Source organism: Grus americana, chromosome 3 (assembly GCF_028858705.1).
Source record: "Grus americana isolate bGruAme1 chromosome 3, bGruAme1.mat, whole genome shotgun sequence".
In the NCBI taxonomy this organism is placed as follows: domain Eukaryota; kingdom Metazoa; phylum Chordata; class Aves; order Gruiformes; family Gruidae; genus Grus; species Grus americana.
The window spans coordinates 86,464,077-86,486,534 of NC_072854.1; the positions used below are offsets into that span (position 1 = coordinate 86,464,077).

The 22,458-nt window shown below is 40.8% G+C and overlaps 1 protein-coding gene across 4 annotated transcripts in view; it reads right to left on the reverse strand.

Annotated features, from left to right (window-relative positions):
* Positions 1-22,458, reverse strand: part of AKT3 (AKT serine/threonine kinase 3) — a 187,266-nt gene that overhangs the window by 33,730 nt on the left and 131,078 nt on the right. For all 4 annotated transcript variants that reach the window (XR_008576244.1, XM_054819198.1, XM_054819200.1 and 1 more), the window contains 3 exons: positions 15,511-15,725; positions 12,676-12,763; positions 2,135-2,237 (listed from right to left, as the gene is read on the reverse strand). Coding sequence is in view for 3 of the 4 variants with exons in the window: in XM_054819198.1 (XP_054675173.1) it covers positions 2,135-2,237; positions 12,676-12,763; positions 15,511-15,725 (406 nt within the window). In the remaining variant the exon portion in view is untranslated. The remainder of the gene's footprint in view (positions 1-2,134; positions 2,238-12,675; positions 12,764-15,510; positions 15,726-22,458) is intronic.

The following is a 22,458-nucleotide window of genomic DNA, read 5'->3' on the forward strand; positions in this document are numbered from 1 at the left end:
CTTATTGAAAGTGTTATTCTAACGATGTATTTATAAACAACCTTTCAGAATTACGTCTCTTTTGAATCTTCATATATTCTACATAGAAAAACCAGAGCTAATGCAGGTTTGAACAATTGCTATGATTAGGCTGCTTGACTTCAGCAGTGCCTCTCAGTTCCTGTAACTTCAAATACAATCTCCCTTTTACACTGCCAATTTAAATTAGGTTAAGGTATAGAGCTTGGGGTTTTTTTTGCTATCGATTTGATTACTGTAAATACAAGATCCAGTTTCAATATTCACTTAGCGTGATTTGTAAAATGTTGATAACCGGCCTAAACATAATACAAATTATTTCTGTAGCTACAAAAGATCTTTAGTTCAGCAATAACTTCCTGATACACAGTTACCAACCCTCCGTCCCTAAACCAGATTTTAACCCCCTTTTGCATATTCACATCAGGCAGAGGTGACACCATATTGTAGATAACACAGTTACTTGTAGATTTTAAAAGAAAAAAGAAGTACAAATAGTTTCTCGTTGAAATACCCAGAAAAGAGAAAACCCCACGTGGCCCTTCAACCACCGCAGCCCACCAAAAATGGCAGCAGGCTTCCCGATCTACACGGCACAAGAGAAAATTCACCTGTGCGCGGCTGGTGATGTGACGTACCGCGGCCTCGGTGAGGCAGCCCTGCCAGCTCCCTGGGAGGGCTTCCCACGTCAGCGACGCCACAGCTGACCTCTGCGCTGCTGCTGCTGGTCATCACCCCCCATTTTATTATTCTTATGATTGGGGTGGAATCGCAGCCCGTGCTAAATTTCCTGCTGCAGCAGCCACACCATGGCCAGAGGCCAAGACAGGAACTTTAGGTGCGTAGGTCATTCCCTTGCGCTGGAACTGATCACCCGCTCTGAATTCAATCAATTTGAAGCGGAACTCTCAGCAGCATCCACGTATTTTGTATGGCTTCAGCCTTCGATGGATAAACAGCCATTCTCATTGCGTATGTGGAGTTTCAAGAGATCATGACTTCATCATATGGAATCAATAGACTCCAAGTTAATCCAAATTTTAGCAAAATTTGTTCAAATTACAAATATGAACAAATTCTTACTGAGATAGATGGGAGAAGAAAGGGTTGGGTTTTTTTTTTCACAGCAGGAAGACTTAAAATCACTTAAATGACTGTGTTGAAACACTACAAATGCAAAACCGCAGCTAAGCCCGGGAATCCTGAAACGCCAAAAAATGAGCTAGCGCTATGAACGGGTAATCAACTGTAACTCTAGCCTTGATTGTCTACCTTTGTGACCCTCCTTCCCCATCCCTCAAAATGCCAAACAAAACCCACAACCCAAACCAAAAACAAACAAACAAAAAACCCTCTCTTGGAGAGGAAATTCATTCAAGAACTCAGCAGCAAGATTTTAACTGCTCTGGCTTGGTAAGTAACTCTGTTAAAGCGCCAGCTTGGCCGATCAGATCATGATGCTTATGTGTGCAGCAGCAGATGACAAAAACACAACTTGTGGTGAAATTACATTCACTCCAACAAAGAAACTCCGTGCAAGGCCCAGTGCAGTGGTTATATCTATATTAATAACTTCCTTAAGAGCTCTGTTGAACCACAGGACTTGATAGGAAATTTTATTTTCAAGTAATTGATATCTATGCAAGAAACATCCATTTATGTCTGGCAGCTCTTTTTTTATTTCTTTTGGTCTTCAAAGTATTTAAAAATATGCCTAACTCACCAAACCTAAACAACCCACTGAAGCCACTAGCAGTGTTCACACACTTAAAGCAGGGTCCATGTTCCAAGTACTTTGCTGAAATGGGACCTTAACTGCCAACCAGCAAGTTCGCTGGTTTCTCTTATTTAAAAAGACCAAAAAACCCCACCAAAAAACCCCACACCAACACCACCAGCAAGACCCAACCCAGAGTGATCTAATATTCTAAGCTTTGTAATTGCTCCGTCTTTAAAAGAACACTGCCATTGAGAGTTACTCTTACACACTTCCATATGAAGGTTTTTACTAATAACAGTGAGAATAGCTTTTTCCATTCAAACAGAAAAAACCTTACACAGTGCTTTATTATAAATTGATTATTTAAGTTATGCTTATGCAGAATTTCTGACTTACATTTTTCAGGCGGTGTTATTGTAATCGTCTGAGCTGTAAATTCTTCATCAAAATACCTGGTGTCTGTCTCAGATGTCACTTGAGGTTTAAAAGGAGGTACAAGCTGAAAGGGACCAAGAAACAAAATGAAATTACTATACCTGAAACCAGCCAAATTATTACCAGGAAAAGAAATAAGTTTTTCTACACCCTAGATCAAACGAGTAGTTGCAAGAGGGTCTGTGGAAAAGCAACTGAGTCTCCAACTTCTATTAAGAGACAGAAGCCATTAAAGTCAATCCCAAAAATGGTAGTTCAGACTCTAGCTAATAGCACAGCACAGCTAAATTCCAAGTATCACTCTCACCCGACTTGCAGATAAATTGAACTGCATGAAGATAAATACCTAGAAACTCTTCCAGCCGTTCTAATTACCTGCACAGATGTCAGGCAAAGGCACGTCTGCGTACCTCACCACATCTGCGCGGTATATACAGCTAGGTTCTTTGGACGTGGGACCTGCTGCCGTCCCTCCCAGGATACACCTACATTCCTTCAACATTACCCTTCACTGAACAAATGGACTCTTTTCTCCCTGCAACACTTTGTTTGTCCTTTCAAGCATATACTAAATTCTCTATTTTATCTGATCCAGATCTTCAGTAACCACCCGAGCAATTATTAAGTAAAAGTAAATCTATCACTTGCACATATTTAAAATGGTACAGTAAATCTGATTAATACTTTTACAAAACTAAACTCAGTTTTCTCTTACATTTTCCTGAATGGAAAACATACAACAGCAGAGGGGTATTTTGAAGTGAAGGTTTTGGGTGTCGTAGCTTAAGGAGCTAACATGTATAAACTCAACATCAGAAGAATCCCCCAGGTATAAATTCAGTTACATCCAGTGTTTAAAAACAAATATTCTGTTTTATTGTACAAATTCCTGCAGTTCTATGAAAATTACCTTTGTATGCATCCTGGCCATCCCGATCAATTCTGCACTATTAAAACAGATTTCCAAAGTTGTATGTTCCCCCAGCAAAGCAGCCGCACAATTCCTAAGCACAGAGTTACTGCAGCAGAACAACCCAGACTGCCATTTTTCCTCACTTTTCTGTCTCAGAGAAGAATACTCAAAAAGTCAACCAAAAAAAAAAAAAAAAGGAAGATTACACAAAGCCAAGTAGTGTACTCTACTCAAGGCCGAGTGACCGCCACTGCACATCCTTTTAAAAGACACTTCCACAGTTCTCAGCAACTGAAGTAAACATCAGGTAAATACAGTACAAAAAAAATCTATTAGAAAACAGGTTATTATAACAATTTTACTTCCCCAATTGGGATAATTTTTCCAGATCAGAAACAGAAAATGCCATTTCACAAGAATTAAAACTTTTCATATGAAAATACAAGCCTAAGAAAAATTTTCTTGTTTCTCAAGTCAAGGACAAGAAACAATGTTTTTCTAATGGTGCAACACACATCTCCAGTAGAACAAACCACTCTTGCTCTGAAGTAAACCGGTGACCTTTCACGCTACAACTACTATGTGAAGAGACGGAGAAAACACTCACTCTGCAGTCTTCAACAGCTGTGATTTAGGCCAAAGTAGTTAATAAAAAACAAAAGGAAGGGCAGGGTAAGATCATAATATATAGCAATGCATGGATCTGCAGCTGGAGAAGAAAAAAAATAATGCATTAGCTGACAAGTGTCTTCCTCAAAAACTTACTGGCTTATTACTGGTTTACTCAGGGTTTTTTTCCTTTTTTTTTTTTTGTGCACTGAAATGAACAGGCCTCACTACGACTCTAAATCACTCCCTTGTTCTCTCCATCTCCTGAAATAGTAATGATTACGAAAATAACAATTTGAAAACTTCATTTTAGGAAGAGAAGCACAGTACTCTTAATGAAAAAATAATAACAATAATAATTTCAATCAGGTATGAAAAGCACCATTAAAACAAACTTCATCAATCACAGGTGATGGGATGAAGTTGGTGCTCCAATTCAATGCTCAGTAGCTAGGCTTAATAGAAAACTGTTTATCAATAATGAAATTTCCAATTATGCCAGAAGTTTAGCTTTCTGCAGAGGTGAAACAGGTAAAACTTACAAAACTCCAGGCTGCAAGCAGAAGGGAGGAACCCGATGTAAATTTATGTCACTGGTGTTTTGAGATTCATCCATCTTACAGCAGAACCTTTCATATCCTAGATGCTAAAAGCAGTTGGAAACTTCAATGACTGCAAAAACAAACCGCACAGCCACATGGCTCTCCACAACAGCTTACGCTGGTATTTATACAAGCTATACCCTCACATACACCAAGCACTTCCTACAGCCTATGGGGAAGAGGAAATGGCAGCTGAGATTAAGATGCACAGATACAACTCAACAGAGAGCTGCAGCAGGAAGGGTTCTTAATTCTTTCCATACACTTTGCCTCCTTCCCTCACGGCACCATTTCCACCAGCAGAGCTGTGAGGACAACCAGAACTGGGGATCACTCCTTTTGACCTGCTCTACCCCACCTACAGCAAACCAACTGTGGCTAAAGTCTTGTGGACATCCCACTCCAGACTCCCGACCTGCCACCAAAGGCACAGCTCTCCATCCCCCAAGTAAATACTTCCTTTGACCTTCACATAATTGTTGGGATGCTTGCAAGACACGCTCCCAATTCTAATGGGAGAACCTCTAAAATGATTTACTGGTTCCTGCAGAATTCTTGTCAAAAAACGAGGAACCGGCACACTGAGTTCAGGCATCACCTCCAGAAGAAAATGAGAGAAATGCAGTAAGAATCCTCTCCTAACAACCCTTCAGACAAAGCAGAAGCACAGAGTATAGTAGAAATGATGCGTGCAAGTGTACGCAGAGGGATGCGGTACTTCAACACCACATTCAGGAGACTGGAGACGGAGCCATTCGAGACAGATTTTGTAAGCCATGTCACCAACGCGCCAGGCCATGCTACAGAAACTTGGCAATTATCTTTCTGGAGGGATGCCACCTTTGTTCATTAATTGTCAGATTTTATTTAAAAACAGAAAGCAAAATCTCTGCAAATTTCTGCTGTAACAAAACTGTTAGAAAGACAAATAAGGTGGAACTGCTGCAGAGATAACTACTTAGATTGACACAGAGCCTCGGTAACAACTCAGAAGCTTCTCCATACATCCCAAGGGAGAGTAAAGCTGAGGTTCAATGACAAAGAATGAAACACCCAACATTAACTACAGCTCTGATGATCACGACAGGAAGATGCCTCTCTACAGCCAGCGGCACGTCATGATTGGTGCCACAAGGAAATGGTACCCAGCTGCTGTTGCTGCAGCTTTTCCCCACTTCTGACCTGAGAAGTCAGAAAATCCAAGAGCAATGTGAGCCCCGCAAGGCACGCCCAGTAACCTGCGTCCAAGAGGAGTAAGATGAGCTTTTGTTAAGCACAGGAATTGTCAGTCTGCCAAAAATCGCGCTGCTCGGTCCCAGCTGCCAAGCTTTAGTACAGGTCAATTTTCCTCCTCCAGCGGGCTGTGCAAATTCAGGCAGAACACACTCGAACCAGACAGGAGGCTGCACCTTCAGCACCCAGCAATTCACTCTAAGGACCAGAAATACAGGTTTTGTGTGTTCATGCATTACACACGCACACAAAGAAACAAAAGTCTAAACTCAGTGTGAGTTCACTGACTGTAAGAGTTGATGTTCAAGACAAAAATCCAATTTCACACCCATCTGTCAAGCTGAATCTGCCCCGGCCATTTCCAAGGCTTGGTGTTAGAAATGACAGCAGAAGCAGGATCAAATTCTTGGTGTCTTTATTATCTCCAGTGAATGGCATCTCCATTTGGCATCCATCGAGAGCAGTGTGTGAGAAACACCACTGGTTTTCCACAGTTCCAGACCTGGGAAACTTGCCACCCATCTCTCGGGGGAAGGACAGGGGCAGGCACAGTACCTGACTGTTACAGGCACACGGAGATGGACAGACAGGCTCTACCCTACACCTTGAGCTCTCTCACGCTTACTGAACAACTACACAAATACTTCAGTATGAGAGAAAATACCTAACGTTATTTGCTCAAAGATAATCTGACAAGAATCACTTGTCTCGGTGTTGTATAGGAAGTGGCTGAAGCTACTTCAAAGTAACTGTGATGCACTCGATCGGCCAAATGAAAAATATGATGCTGAAGAACATCAGCCTGATCTTCCTTCTTCTTTTACTTTAAAGGGAATTTTCCTTCCAGTGAACTCAAAATTAACACTACCGTAAGAATCTCATCCACCGACAGACTGCAGCCGAACAGTACTCCAAGATAAAGCGTGACAGGAATAAGAGGAGCAGCTATACACCACCTCCACTGAATTATTCATTTAAACAAACTAGATAACTAGATTAAAATCTCAAAACTCCCAAACACACTAATTCTTTATGTATCATATAAATACTAAAGAGCGAGCACTGTTGTTCAATTTCAGGTTTTATTCATAAGGAATAACTATTTGAATCTTACTAATGGTTCAATTGCAGTATGACATTCCAAGTTGTCCAATCAAAAAAAAAAAAAAAATAAAAATCACTGCCACATTCCAACATGTATGCCTCTACTTTATTAATAAATCACAATGTATGAGATGAATTCTGCTTCTCTCACAGCTTATGTATTTTGAAAATTTATTATAAAACTAACTACAAAACAGGTATTTCAATGTCTTGTATTGTCATCATATGCAGTATTTCAACAATTTCCATCTAGTTTATTATCCAAGTCTGATATATGTCAAAATTATGTCAAATGTTACAGTTCTTTCTGACTATGAAAGTTAATGAGGTATTTGTAATTCAGTGTTCATCATTTGATGTCCAGAAACCAAACTTTCATCTATCTTAAACTTTCCTAGAGAACCAAAATGGCACAGTTGTTATTTTCAAGAATCAAACAGAAGAGACACATTAGCCAAATCAGAATGGTGGAAAAAATAAATTATACTGTGAGAAGAGAATGGGGTCACATCGCTGAAATACGCCTTTGTATTTCATCACAAGCATGCTCAGCTGGAAGTGCTGAAAACATGTCACAATTCACAAACAGACTTCTCAACTAAAAAAAAAAAGCATTTGTATTAACAAACTAGCTAACTTACTAAATGACATTCCAAGTAAACAGTCTATTTTCACATAAGCTGAAATTCATTAACTTACAAAATACCACAATAAAACATTTCAAAAGGACATTAGCACAGCTTGTCTCAAAGTTTTGTATTTTTCTGATGCGTATCTGTTAATACACGCTCCCTCATTTATACATCTTTTCAGCTCCCCTCAAAGCTTATGCTTTGGGGACCCTAAAAATTGTGCAGAGACACTAACACCACAAAACCTTAGTTCAGTCTTTCAACATTAGATCCTCAACAATAATATTTTAATTGAAAATATGTAAGTCCTTTAAAATACTGATTTTCCTTTCCTGACAGTACTTTTTCAGCCTTTTACTGATACTAGCTCAGTTAGCAAAGGAAACAGGAGCTGCTGAGATCACGCACTCTGTCAGTCTGTACGTCCTTCCCTAACGGACTCCGAATGGTCGGGCAAACGCATCGTGACGGAGAAAAGACTAGGCACACGTACACTCCCCACAGGATTCCTGAATCTAGCTTACTGAACAGAAGAGAGACATCCCCAGAGTGGAGTTTCCACTGAAGGGAAGACAGCAGTTTGAGCTGAGCTTTGGGCCAGGCAGTAAGCCCTCACGCAGGGACTGGCTCAGCCCCGTCCCCGGCGCGGAGGCGGGCGGCCTGCCGCCAGCCAGCGCCCGCGGCACGGCCCGGAGCTGCAAGTTCCCTCTGGACGCTGGCAGGACACTGCACGGGGTGGTCCGAGGCAGGGGGAGGAGGTAGAGCTGGGATTTCGGTAGTGAGAGGACACACAACACGAATCCGCAGGAAGGCAGGGGGTTTTGCCCACGGACAAGCTCTGTTTTCCAAGTGATGCAGCGCCGATACGATGGCCAGAGAGAAACCACGACCCCCAGGGCCGCAGCCACAAGTTTCGGAATCAGGCGCCCTTACGTGTATTTTCCTCCCTGTAAATCCAAGCCGCTGGGGGAAGGGGTGGTGAGCACCGCTAGGGCTGCCCATGGAGTTTCAAGTATCACTGGCAACACAATGAAAAGATCAGCCTGGTTAGCAGTTTTCTGATCTTTTTACTACCTCGCATGGCAACAACACAAAAGCAAGTAACGAGAGTCATTTCTACAGGCTTTGTTGCGCTGCAGATAATTGTACAAAAATAGTACGACTCAAATAGCAATGGCCTAAAAGCAGATGTTGCTATTTTCCTATTTCCCTCCTGCCCTTTCCCTTCAAATCTGATACAACAAGGTACTTAAACGTGCGTTTAAGATTATAGTTATATTGCGGATTTTGCCAGGACTGAACCCGGGGCTTCAGTCACGGGATTTCATCATTTGCTGCTGCTGTGTCTTAAGTAAAGCAAGGGTAGCCACAGCTGAAGGGTAAGGAACAGCTTCTTGCGGCTGCCAGCCCCCGTGCCAAAAGCCGCTGCCCCCGCAGTGAGATCGGTGGCTGGGCCTGCGGCGAAGTCGGACACCTCAGCTTCAACCATCACTGCCACTTGCCCCTGCTCCCTCCCCAGTACCAACTCCCTGGATTTGCCTCAGGAACAAATCAGAGGTATTATCAGAAACTAGAAGGAGATAGACGTATCTCAGCCCAAATTCCCATACGGTTTCTTTCTTCTTCTTTCACCCACATTACAGGCAGGAGGAAACCCAGGCTTCGCTAAAAGGTCTGGATCTCCTTTGACATGAGGCTACTACCTGAGTGCTTCAAGCTGCAAGCCTGCAGACATACCCAAATTCCTACCTTTAAATTAATGCCCATATGGTTTTTGTTTGGTAAAAGACCCTAGACAGAACATCCAACAACTTAAGAATATTTCTGCAACCCGAATAAAAATATGCTAAACCAATTCTTAAATGAGTAACAGAGAAATTTCAAAAGGCTTCCTGATTCTAGCTAAAAATAAAACAAATATTTTATTTAGAAGTGTATGGGCTTTTGAAGTCTTCAGAGTTTGCCAAACTATTCAATTTCTCATACTCAGGCACAGAGATAAAAACTCATCAGGGCTGAGATGATCACAGGAAGAACCTGGCACAGGCTGCTCTCTTTCATATGTCCTCATGGCTTTTCTGCCAAAAATAAATACATCTGATCACAAATGCTAACTACTATACATTTTTCATTTAAAGGCAACGACCTTCTCTGCTCCAGTGTGCCATACAACATTTTATTATCATTGTGTAGTACCAAATTAGTTTAATTACTTAGCAGTATCAGAGAGCTAATAATTCCATTTGACCATTTGGATCCACTTGACCTGACAGAGCTACTGTTGTTGCATGAAATACTCTAAGTTTACAGATACATAATTCCGTCTCTAATCACACCAGCAAAGTGATAACCTAGCAAGGACAGAGATGTACTTAATCTCTAGTAAAAATGATAAAATTAGTGGCACAGGAGCATAGTGTGCACATGTACAAAACTATCCCCCAGCAACTACTTGGAACACACATGATTTTTTGGTTTCCACTACTCTGAACGTGAACTTCAGTTCTTTCATTGCTAACAGAAACACTCCTGAAATGCAGCCAGAAAATTACAGTTTCATGGTGCATAAACCTCAGGCAAGAACACTGTGAAATATTTTTATTATGCAAATAATTATATCAACTATCCATTTCATCAAGTGACCCTACTGCTGAAGACTATACTACTAATAATAAACAGCAACAGAAGCGAGCATAGAATAAATCTATTTGAAAATCAAATTTGTTTGATGCCCGTTCCTCCTGAGGTATTTTGGAATACTAAAACCTCAAAAATATTCATATAAGCATTCTAATAAACATACCCAGTGAAAGTTCATTAACCTTATTATTATGTTTGAAGTTTAGATTTCAGAGCACAGCATCACTCTGCATACTTCAGAGCTGATAAGACTGCGTGCGCAGAAGGCACAACTGGATATTTTAACCAACCAGACAAATGGCTTCGTAATATGAACGAAACTATTTTTTTTAATTAAACAGAAAAACATAATGTCAGAAATCATTTTCATGAGTTCTTTTTCCATAAAGAACACATTGTGTGCCAATACTGCACAAAAGCAATTCCTATGATCCTTGAAGTTAACTGTTCAACTGAGGAAATTCAATTGACTTTTTACTGGCAAATTTAGTTTCTCAAAGCAACAGTGGACAGGGTAAACAATGAGTGACTACAATTTCTCCAGTTATAATACACCAACAGGCCATATCCACCTCCAAAAGTATAACAGCGAAATACCTGCATTTATATACTTATGTATTTTTAATATATTCATTAAAAATATATGAATGTGTGTGTGTGTATATATATATATTTATACCTGCAAAATACCTCCTTATATTTTAATAGCTCAGAATAAGATCTTGACTGAAAGACATTTGCCATGTTGATTTGGAAAAACTCAAAGTGCATGCTTAAAAATTAAGAGTATCTGTATTTTCTTAACTAAATATCATAGAATCATAGAATGGTTTGGGTTGGAAGGGACCTGAAAGATCATCTAGTTCCAACCCCCCTGCCATGGGCAGGGACACCCTCCACTAGACCAGGTTGCCCAAAGCCCCATCCAACCTGGCCTTGAACACTGCCAGGGATGGGGCAGCCACAACCTCTCTGGGCAACCTGTTCCAGTGTCTCACCACCCTCACAGTAAAGAATTTCCTCCTAATACATAATCTAAATCTACCCTCTTTTAGCTTAAACCCAAATATGATGCTGAACGCAGTGTAGAATTGAGCGCTCTATTTCTAATGTGAAATAATTAAGGAATCTTTTTCAACAGAGAAAGAGTAATGTAACAGCTTTTTCTTTCTCACCCCCTCCTAGCACGCTGCAATCCAATCGATTTTAGTGATCTTTTTTTAAACTCCAGAAAGGTCCTCAACTTGTATTTTTAGATTTTATCCTCAAAATGCTTCTCTGCAATGTCCTTACATAACCAAAATATGGTTTTGGCTGGGATGGAGTTAATTTTCTTCAGAGTAGCGAGCATGAGGCTGTGTTGTGGATTTGTGCTGAAAACAGTGCTGATAACACAGGGATGTTTTTGTTACTGCTGAGGGGTGCTGACACAGAGCCAAGGCCTTTGCTGCTTCTCACCCCACCCCACCAGCGAGTAGTCTGGGGGTGCACAAGGAGTTGGGAGGGGACACAGCCGGGACAGCTGACCCCAGCTGACCAAAGGGATATTCCGTACCATATGACGTCATGCTCAGCATATAAAGCTGGGGGAAGAAGGAGGAAGGGAGGGACGTTCAGAGTGATGGTGTTTGTCTTCCCAAGTAACCGCTATGCATGATGGAGCCCTGCTTTCCCGGCCATGGCTGAACCCCTGCCTGCCCATGGGCAGTGGGGAATGAAGTAATGTGATTAATATACTTGCTCTGATTATTTATTTTAGCGTTTCTTGAAACCTCGTGGTACTGCCAGGGAAAAAAAAAAATCACACTCGTATCACTTAACTTCAGAGTACCATATTTTGTATCATCATATACAGGCTCTTATTTCAATTCCGGTATTTGTCAGAGAAGTACCACACCAACAACCACACATTTTTAAAATTCCAGTTCAACAACAACTGAAAAAACAGTTTGTGTCATTGACATTGTAGCATAAACATATTCTGCTCATTCGTATGTCTTCCATTTTCCTTTTATTTGAACAAAGCAAAAAAAGGAGAAAAATCTAGCTCTTAAAATTACGCAGCTCAACTGGCAGATTAACAATGTAAAACAGTTGGGGGAAAAAAAAAGACTTTATCAAAATAGAAGGAGTTTATAGCAACAAGTAAATTCTTCCACAAGTACTGAGATAAAATCAGCTTCTGTATATAAAACAACTTAAGTCAAATTGAGTTTCACTACTAAGTAAGATAAATTCATTTTCTAAAATCTTCCCCAAGTGTTGATCATTACAGGAACAGGACTGGGTTTAGAGAAAACTGTTCCAGTTGAATTCCCAGTACTCACTTGCTCCACAAGCTGTTTTGGCTCAGTGTTTTAATGCTATTTTAATTTTCTGAGATATCTCTTTAAAAATAAGTTTGAAAAAGACGTCTACTTAAACACAAACAATAAGAAAGTAGATTTTTGCTATGAGTCCCTTCCAATCACTTAATTTTCCTATTTCCGTAAAACAAACTTTCAGTAAAAGGCAGAAACAAAAAGACAATTCGGGATAAACTTCCATTAGATTTTCTCACATTATCTCGAGTCGTACACCTACTTTTCTCTTGAAGGCCCAGGAAGACAAAAAGAAAGGAAAAGATTTGGACGTTTACATATAAAAGAAAAATTATTATTAGTATTAACACAAAAAGTTGCAAAGAAAAACATGACTAACTTCAGAGAGCAGTAGTCCTACGATTATCCTTGCAGAAGCCAGATTATTCAATGCCACGTAAAGACATACCTTTTTATCATACACATCTTGCCAGTTTACTCCAGCAAAGAAACTATGACGCATGATTTCTTTTGCATCATCTGGGCCTCCACCAAGTCTAAAGAGAGTGGGGAAAAAAAAGTCATATTAAACAAGCGTCACTCTTAAAGGGAGATTAAATTATCGTAATGGTTGGAAAAGCAACCGTATGTTTTTGACTATGTGGGAACAATTCTCAGCTATTTAACATGTAATTCTCACCTGTTTAATAGGAACTCAGGTGATCTTGAGAGGAAATGTGATAGTAGAAGCAGCCATGCCATGGCCTATTCTATTTGATTAATCCAACTACAGTGTCCATTACTGTCCATAGTGTCCATTACTGTCCATGATGAGCTTTTATAATAATTCATTCATTTTAAAAACATACCTACGTTTAGTTTTCTTGAAAGACCAACTAATGTTGTGGCACTATTAAAAACCCAAACCAACCCAACAATGCTGACATAAAATTTTGCCAAGGAGGTGCCAGGCACTGAATCAGTAATGACTCACACATCATTTTTATACAGTGTTCACTGCTGTTGCATCTGGGTGCTGTAACAATTAACCAATTACCATAAAATAGTCTCAATCTGAGTCAATTAGTATAAATTAATAAATTGTAGGCCTGCTGAGAAGGTTATTTAAAGGCCATTGTAAATAGCCACACTATTCACTGTGGCCCATAGCTTGCCAAAGCCAGACTCTGGCAAATCATCCTAGGAAGTGAATTCCACCTACTTTGGGTGAACTTGCCCAAGGTGATTTGAGCTCATGGAAGTGGTCCCTGCTCCCAAAAGAGGAGGGTCCCACCCCTGCCCTCTCACTTGCGTCCACAGCATCATTCCCACGGACGCCTGTGAACTGAGCCAGCTCACTAGCCTGGAAGAAAACTAACACCGCAATGAGAAAACGAGAAAGCACTGGCCGGTTTCTGTTGCATTAGCAAGTCAAATTCAACTCAACAAATTTAGTGAGCTCCCTTGAGGTGCTGCTGTTGGTGGAGAAAGAACCACACATCCAGTGAAGGGAACCTCTGCCCCATTCAACAGCACGTGGACTTTCGGGACTGCTCAGCTCTCATCTAACTTCTTCCTGAGACTGGCTATCCCACTGGTCTAACAGAAAGAATTTGCAACAGAAAAAAAGCTAATCTTAACTGAACAAGCAGCCCATACACATTAAATATTGACAAGAAGAGTGACACAAGTATTTGTGTTTCATTAAAAGGAACTGCTAAAGATATAAAGAGAAATTTTAAAAGTAACCTTTTAAGTAAGATAAATTCCTCTCTAAAGGATTTATTGCAAGGAGCAATAATTCCCACAACCAAGAAAAAAAGTCTGTATTGGTATTACCCTGCTGCCAAATTACAAAAATATTCTGGATTACTACCTCAGTCTTGCAGTAACTGGGTATAAAGTTATTCTCATTTCCAAGCTATATTCCTCTTTGTTTCTCACCTACTCATTGTAAAATTCTCTATGTCCCTGCTAAGCATCCCAGTTGGCCTGCAGTCTCCAGACTTCTCTCAATATCTTCCCATCCAGCTGCTTGGAGAAAAGCTGAGTTGCAGTTAACCTCTGTGCTCCTACCCTATTTAGCATTAGCTAGCACCAGAACTTGAATATGAATAAGCTTGTAAATGTAAGTCTGTAATAAACACTACTGTCTGCAAAGATTAATTAGAAGGAAGTATCTTTCCAATTCTAAAGGTTAATATATTTGATAGGTCAGACTGTTTGGAGGGTAAAATGCATTCGGAGCATAAAGGAACAAATTTTTACTTTGCTCTCCATGTATTTGGTTGGTTGGTCACAGTTTGCTTTTACTGCATACAGTAAATTCAGTTAAAGGGGCAGTGCTGGGCAGCAGCAGAAAGGCTGACCGCTTGCGCTCTCCTGGCTGCCGCACTTGGCTGCGTGCAGGCAAACCCCTCAGAGAGACACGGCACCCGGTCCTGCCCCGAGCGCCAGGAGGCAAAGCCCACTACCGAAAACTTCTTGAGAACAAACTGAGGATGGAGCAGAACTGGAGAACAGAGAGAGACAGACAGACAGAAGAATGCCTGCAGCCTTAAAACATGCCGAGAGACTCGAAAGAACAGAGAGACTGGGGAAAAGAGGGGACCTACATACAAATCTCACTGGTTCACAAAGACAGAGGTTTGGTTCAGAACCAGAGGGGACCGGACACTGCTAGTCCAGTGCAGGAGCCGCTGGGAAATGGCTCTCCTTGGCAAGAATCCCACAGGGAAAAGCCCACCACAAAAGGGCACAGGCAGCAGCTGGGCGATACTTGCTTTCAAACCACTGTATTTAAATTTCACTCAGAAGATGTATTCTTTAACAAGTTTCTAGTTTACATGGTCTAATATGTGATCAATTTACGTGGCCTAACTAAATTCATCTGTGGCTGTCTACGCATTTCTTCTAGCATGATCACTTCCAAGAAAAAGTGGTGTAGTCCCCATGAGACACTACCGCCAACTCAGGGTTAAGTTATACCCTGAAAAAAGATTTAGAGCTTTCTCTTTGTTCCAGTACACAATCTAAACCTGAAAAGATCGTTATGTTTGCTGTGAATGATTAAAAAAGTGTTCTCTTCCACATGCTTTTTCCCCCTTTTGCTTGTTAAACTCACTTTGTATATCATTGCTGTACTGAAGAAGTGGAAATCTGAGACAGTATGACTGCATGTGGCCCTCTCCTGTGACTGACAGGTCCTTCGGCCCGGAAGACCAGGCACCACTGGCCTATTTTTACACTTCCCAGTATAATTAGAGTATTTATTACACCTGTACACCCAAGTAATTTCACTTACCGCTTATTTGGATCCTTTATCAACAGGCCTGATAGTAATGATTTTGCATCTGCAGACAGAGTTCGAGGAAATTTTATGTCCTCCATTAGTATCAGTTCAAATAGTTTCTCATGATCTTGGTTGTAGAACGGTAATCTTCCACACATCATTTCATACATGACAACTCCTAATCCCCACCAGTCCACTGCACGACCATAGTCATTATCTTCCAACACCTAAGACAGAAACCAAAACCATCTGTAAGACATGCGCTATTTCAGACACGATCACTTCAGTCTGTTTGATGCATCTCTATATGAATGTGTTTCCAAGACTTTATTTTCACGATGTGCTACAAGGACTCCCAGAACCTGGCTCGATACATGCAACTGCAATACTGAGCCACATACCTGAGCTCACTGAAATTCCAGGCATACGGGGATCGGACAGCTAAAAGCAAAATATAAAATTGAGAATGACCTGCTCAAAATGATCGTGACTGCATCTTCCCCTTTCCTACGTCCTCTACCATCCCATTTATAGCGTACACAGGTTTAGGAAGAGACACTTCGTCTATAGGCACTACTGCCTCAGTTAGCATTCTCTGGGAGAAGTGAAGCATCTCCCTGCTCGGTCACTTCCTCTCTCCCTACCCTACTTGTAAGAATAAAGCCTCAAATTTAGAAATGCCTTAACCTTACTGAGATAAGCTTAGATTCTTTACGATCTTCATTTATATTAAGAGTCCTCAATGTGTTTCTCCTGACAGTTTCATTAGTAGTCCAAACAGCCCAACTGTGCTAATGCAAAAAAATATGACAATATTTACATGATACTATGTTTACTATGACGCTATGTTTATATGATATTATATGATCACAGGAATATGGTAACATTTATATAATTTGTTAACATAATGCCTCCAATGTTGTGTGCCTAAAAGCAACCTACTCCACAGCCCTTCTCCCAGCAGCCTCAGAAAATTGGAATAAGGAATCTAAGCAGTGGGTCTTGACCTTAACACACCCTCGTATTAAACTGTAGAAATGGAGACAACATAGCAGCATACGCCCGTAATGAAACCATAAGCAATAAGGAAATTGAAGGCTACTGAATATATACATATATCATTCCAATTTCTGTGAATTTCTAGAAGATCAAACCCTTTCACTCAAAACAACAGAACAGTTAGAAGTTAATAAATGGTCATACAGAAGGCACTACAACTGTTTGTGCCAAATTGCCAATATTTACTGCAGAAAGATCTATTAGAGAGGCCTGCTCTAGGTAATCCTGCTTTAGCAGGGGGGTCGGACTAGATGATCTCCAGAGGTCCCTTCCAACCCCTACCATTCTGTGATTCTGTGATTATGTGAAAAACCTTAAAACAAGAAATTAGGCTTAAATAACAGTTAGAAAGATCAAAGAAATGCAGCTAGTATAGTTGGACTATATTTATAAACAAGTAATTTTCTATAAAGAGTTGTTTCTGTATCATTAAAAGGCAGATTCTGAAAGGCAGCATATATGACTGATTTAAAAATAAAAACCAGCAAACTAATCCACAGAAAACAAAATACGCTTTACAATGCACAGACACATGCCATCACCACCACCAAGAGCTCACCCAGATTCAAACTGTAAGTAGACACAGAGGAACAGTCATTTAGATATATAGTAGTGAAAATCTGATAATGTCTAGTGAAGTCTTCAGGCTTTAATGAATAAAGCAATCTTTAACAGATCGGAAATAACCTTCTTCCGTGAGTACATTATCTTGTGATTGTCTAAAAAGTATAAGATGACTTCCAACAATTTCCTCTGAAGCAAGGGCAGACAGAGTCCTCACCAAGTGGCCATGGCCACATCACAGGACACACGCACTACCCTAGCCGGTCCTACCAAGGGGTGTCGAGCTCGTTTATCTGCCTCTCCTTTTTCTCCCCCAGTAAATCCAAGCCTGCTCTGAAGTGCCAGCTACACGCTATTAGCAGAAACACAATGCAATTTGATCCAGTGTGGCCATTGTCAGGGGTTAACTGAGCCCCACGCGGCCGCTCGCTCACTCGCCCTCAGTGGGATGGGGGAGGGAATTGGAAGGGAAAAAGTGAGAAAACTCGTGGGTTGAGGTAAAGACAGTTTAATAGGTAAAGCAAAGGCCGCACACACAAGCAAAGCAAGACGAGGAATTAATTCCCCACTGCCCATGGGCAGGCAGGGGTTCAGCCATCTCCAGGAAAGCAGGGCTCCATCACGCCTAATGGTGACTTGGGAAGACAAACGCCATCACTCTGAACGTCCCTCCCTTCCTCCTTCTTCCCCCAGCTTTATATGCTGCGCATGACGTCATGTGGTATGGAATGTCCCTTTGGTAGTTGGGGTCAGCTGTCCCGGCTGTGTCCCCTCCCAACTCCTTGTGCACCCCCAGCCACTCGCTGGTGGGGTGGGGTGAGAAGCAGCAAAGGCCTTGGCTCTGTGTCAGCACCCCTCAGCAGTAACAAAAACATCCCTGTGTTATCAGCACTGTTTTCAGCACAAATCCACAACATAGCCTCATGCTAGCTACTATGAAGAAAATTAACTCTGTCCCAGCCAAACCCAGCACAGCAATTTTGACAATCCCACAGTAATTAATGCATTCATATCCCTAGTTTTCACTGTCCTTAAGGATTAGTAGTAGAAACATGATGAAGTGTATTACAAATCCCTCTTGTGTATATAAGATTAAAAAATCATAAATATTAACACATTAACACATACTATTTACAGCTGTGCCAAAACACACAGACTCGTTACATCATTGATATTTCCAAATAGAGGGTGAAATTTTGGAAAGTGTAAAATACAACAAATTATCTGAATAAGTACATATGACAAAACTAACTAAAATAACTCCTGCATTTTTAAATTAATTAAATGTTTTATGAGTTTGAGCATATTGCAAGCTAGTTGCTGAAAAATTGTATATGAAATATGTGATGTTTGTCTTTAAATCACCATTTCTTCTGCCACAGAATAAAAGCATTGTATATTTTTCTACTACATCTATTAGCACTGTTACCATTTCTCCTATTTGTACAGCAAGTAGTCTTTTCTTTTGAAGCTGGGAAAATATATAGAATTGCGAGGCAGTGGTAGATTCTTTTCACAAGTAAATTGAGGTGTGGTTTGCATATGTGAATTATAAAAGAAGGCAACGGGAAGATAAAACGTATCATTCTCTGAACAAGGCAAATCACATGGCCAATAGCTAAAGTGAACTGTATCTGGGGCTTTACCTAATTTATGCAGGACTTTACCTAATAATAATAAAAAGTATGAGCAACCTTTTGCTGCATTCCCACAACAGCAACAAAACAGTGGTACAAAGAAAGAGCCAAATGTGATTTTTAACCTCTTTTTACATAAAATCATAAAAAAGCATAAAAGCTGGATTAACTGCCTCCCGAACCCGCGTATCACCAGCCGGGTTCTCATCCCCAGCTGGCAAAACTGGCAACTCTTTATTTTTGTTTAAATACCTGGTTTACAGCCAGCCAGACAAGCAAGAGCATCAAAAGGGTTTCATTTAGGCAAAAGGAAAACAGCCTGAAAATAGTGTAAATAAAGCAAAATGCATCTCAACTTATTTTAATATAAATGTAATAAAATTGTGCATAATGCATTCACAGTAAATACACACAATTATTTTCTTTAAATCATTTCTCCTCCTCATGGCGTTAAGAAACTCCGGGATTTGTAGACTGTGACAAATCAATGGAAGTGCTGGCGTCCAGCAGCTCCTACGACCAACTCCATACAATTAGGGCAAGCATGAGAACATGTCTATATACACTGACCCAGCGTTACGGAATCCTTTCCAAACAGTTCTTGGAGTTGAGGGATTTGTTTTTAATTACACTGAACATAGGTCAAGAAAGCTTCAACTCAGTGCTAAAATGAACATGACACACAGCTGCAGGCTTTGTACCGATGAATAATTCAATCTTTTGCCTGCCATGAGGTGGATACCTGCTTTTAGAAATGCCCCCCTTGGCTGTGAGGACTGATACTGCTGTCCCCCCCGTATCTGTGGGGCATCCTTGTATATGCGGGGTGCCAGCCTAAGCACCTGGCCATGCACAGACACAGTGGAAATTTTGATCTCTTGGACTTTGTACGCTGCCCTTAAAAGCTGCCTCCATCATCTCCAGCCAGTTCTAGTCCCCCCTGGTAAGGATCCACAAATCTATCTTTAAGCGAATACATTGTCCTAACAACCCAGTCCCTTCAAGGTCACAGCAGGAAAGGCAGCAGGCCCACCAAAACCATCGTAAAGGGCACAAGCTCAACCACTCTGGTATCTGTTGTGAAGTAATATATTAATATTTTCTTGGGGTATCACACAGAAGGATCACATGGAACTCATAAGCTACAAGAAGAGCAGCTACACTGAGTACATACTCCAGTCAGGTGCATTTTCACAAAGTAAAGATGAAGTTATAAGCTTTCTTCCACAAAATTTGCTTAAATAGTCATATCGTTCAGATATATGACTTCCCTTCCTTCATCTGCTTCACACACGTGGGGTGCCAAAATCCCAAGCCATCTCGTCAAGATCTAGGTGAGGTTTTAGAGGAGATGAGAGCTCCAGCACGATGTGACTTCAGTGTGTGGATGGCATTTATAGTCACTCATCCCTATTTTACACCTCGCATCATCGCTGTACCCAAGTGACTTCCCAGTGTGGAGTAAAGCAGGAGGTGGGCTGACTGCAGTTCAGACGGGATGATACCATGGATTATGGGAAATAAAACTCAAAAAATAACCATCATTTTTATTATTTGAGGGAATCTTATTCCATTTGGGTTTAGGGGTCTAGTTCAACAACTGGTTCTTTAAGAGGCAGTGCCAGCCTAACTCACGTTCTTCTTTCTATTCCCTCACCACAACTTCCCTTACCTTGCCAAAACTATGCAACACGTTCCGTCAGAGAGTAGACCAGTACTAAGAAAAAAAGGAAAAGAAGTTTCACCCTGGGTTATGTTTTACCTGAATTAAGTTTTCTGACCTAAGTCACTCAGTTGCCACGTGAACAGTTATAGTAGCAGAAGCGAGAACACCAGGGCAGGCAGCATCGGATGGGGCATTGCTGCAGAAAGAAACGCTTGTCAAACTCTGCTCCAGAGTTACACCACAGAAGTTACGCTGACTCTACACGCACAGACAGCTGCAACAGCCATGCTCACTTAATGGGAAAATTAAGGGCCTGATTCTCTTCCCAATCTGTATTTCTCTAAAGCATTTCAGCAGTGTAACAGCGTTTCAAAGTGGGCATAAACCCATGGCTGCACTGAAACCGCTGCAGTTTTTACAGGCATGGATGCTCCTCTAAAACCGACACCTACACTGCAGTACGAAGACACAGCCTGGGTTTAGACGGATGCTTTGAAAAAAGCTGCAGAAGTGCTTACTGAAGTTTGTATTTTTCCAGTCTTAGATAAGTATGCAACAGGGTAAGTAACGTACATTCTAGCAAGCAGGAAACATTAGTCAGGCATCTGCTTCCAGGCATACGCAGGTACTTTAGTGCTTTTATGGATGTTTTAGAGGCACTGGACAATATTATAGTTTCAGCTAAGAGAAAGCTATTTATTTACCTTAAAACTTTCATTTGTATTGTAGTCAAAAGGCAACTCAACTCTTTCTTAAATTTACTGAGATAGCAGGAATAGCCACTTTAACAAGGAAAAACAAAGTATTCTCTAGTGACTCCACTGTCTCTGCACACTTTGGGGTTTCTGGAGAGTACTACTGGCAACGGCCAAGTGTAGGATGGGATAGTGCTTCATACACAAGAGCAAAGACCGTCAAGCCCTACATACAAAATAAAAAATTCAGTTCACAGCCTGAACTTTGCCTTTGTGATGACTAAAACAACACGAACACACTGCAGTGCTGCTAAGATCACGGTAGTTCAGTTGTGTTTGCCCCTCACATGTAACAATTCATTTTGCTGACAAGTAACTACAGATCAGAAGAAAAAAAAAACTTTGTATTTGCATTTATTGACAAAAAAAAAAAAAGCAATCTTCTAATACTATTCCCCACTGCTGAAAAGTCCAGTGTCCTGGACTCGAAAATATTACTAAAAATCATTAGTACCACCAGAAGTTTTCTCTTTTCTCCTCTACTTCACTAGTGGTTGTAGATTTTAATCTTTAGGTTTATCAGTTAATACATCTCCCGGTGTCCTTTGCTTTAGGTACATCACTCCTTTAAGACCCTAACATACGGTCCACAGAATTTGACGTCCATTTAATTTTTACGGTGAAAACCAGTGAAAAGATATCTTTTATTGTCTCTTTATTTCTTCAGTAGCTAGAGTTGAAAGTTTTCTGGGAGGCAGCAGCTTGAGACACATCTGCAAACTCCTACTTGCAAAGGCTTGGGGCAGAGACTGAGGAAGCAGGCAATTAAATGAGTCGGCCAAACACAAGTCGATACAAACACACGCAATGCTTTCACAAGATTTTGTGGAAAGAAAACCATTGTAGGAGGTTAGCCAGCAGTATAACAGGTGAAGTCTGTGACCATCTTAAGACAATCATGTACTTCCCTTTGCCTTCATTGAAACTAGGATTCTCTGATACCTCACTAACCACAGAATACTGGACAAAGCGTGACTGCGTTGGACACAAACTGAGCTGAATGTGAAAAAAACCCTTAATTCTGTTTTTTTACTGCATTTTCTTGAAACAAAACATCCCTGATGAGCAGCCTGGAAGATTTTTGGTTACACAGCAGAAATTCACACAAACAAGAAATATAATTCCCACAGACCTCGAAATGGTAGTTAGTTGCTGTAACTTCTGGACTCTGCAAGCACAGACAAATTTAGCAATAACCTTGAGCATGAAAGGCTTCATACAATTCATTGTCAAGCTTCTACAAAGGGTTGTCAGCATTGGATTTTATCTTTAAAAGAAC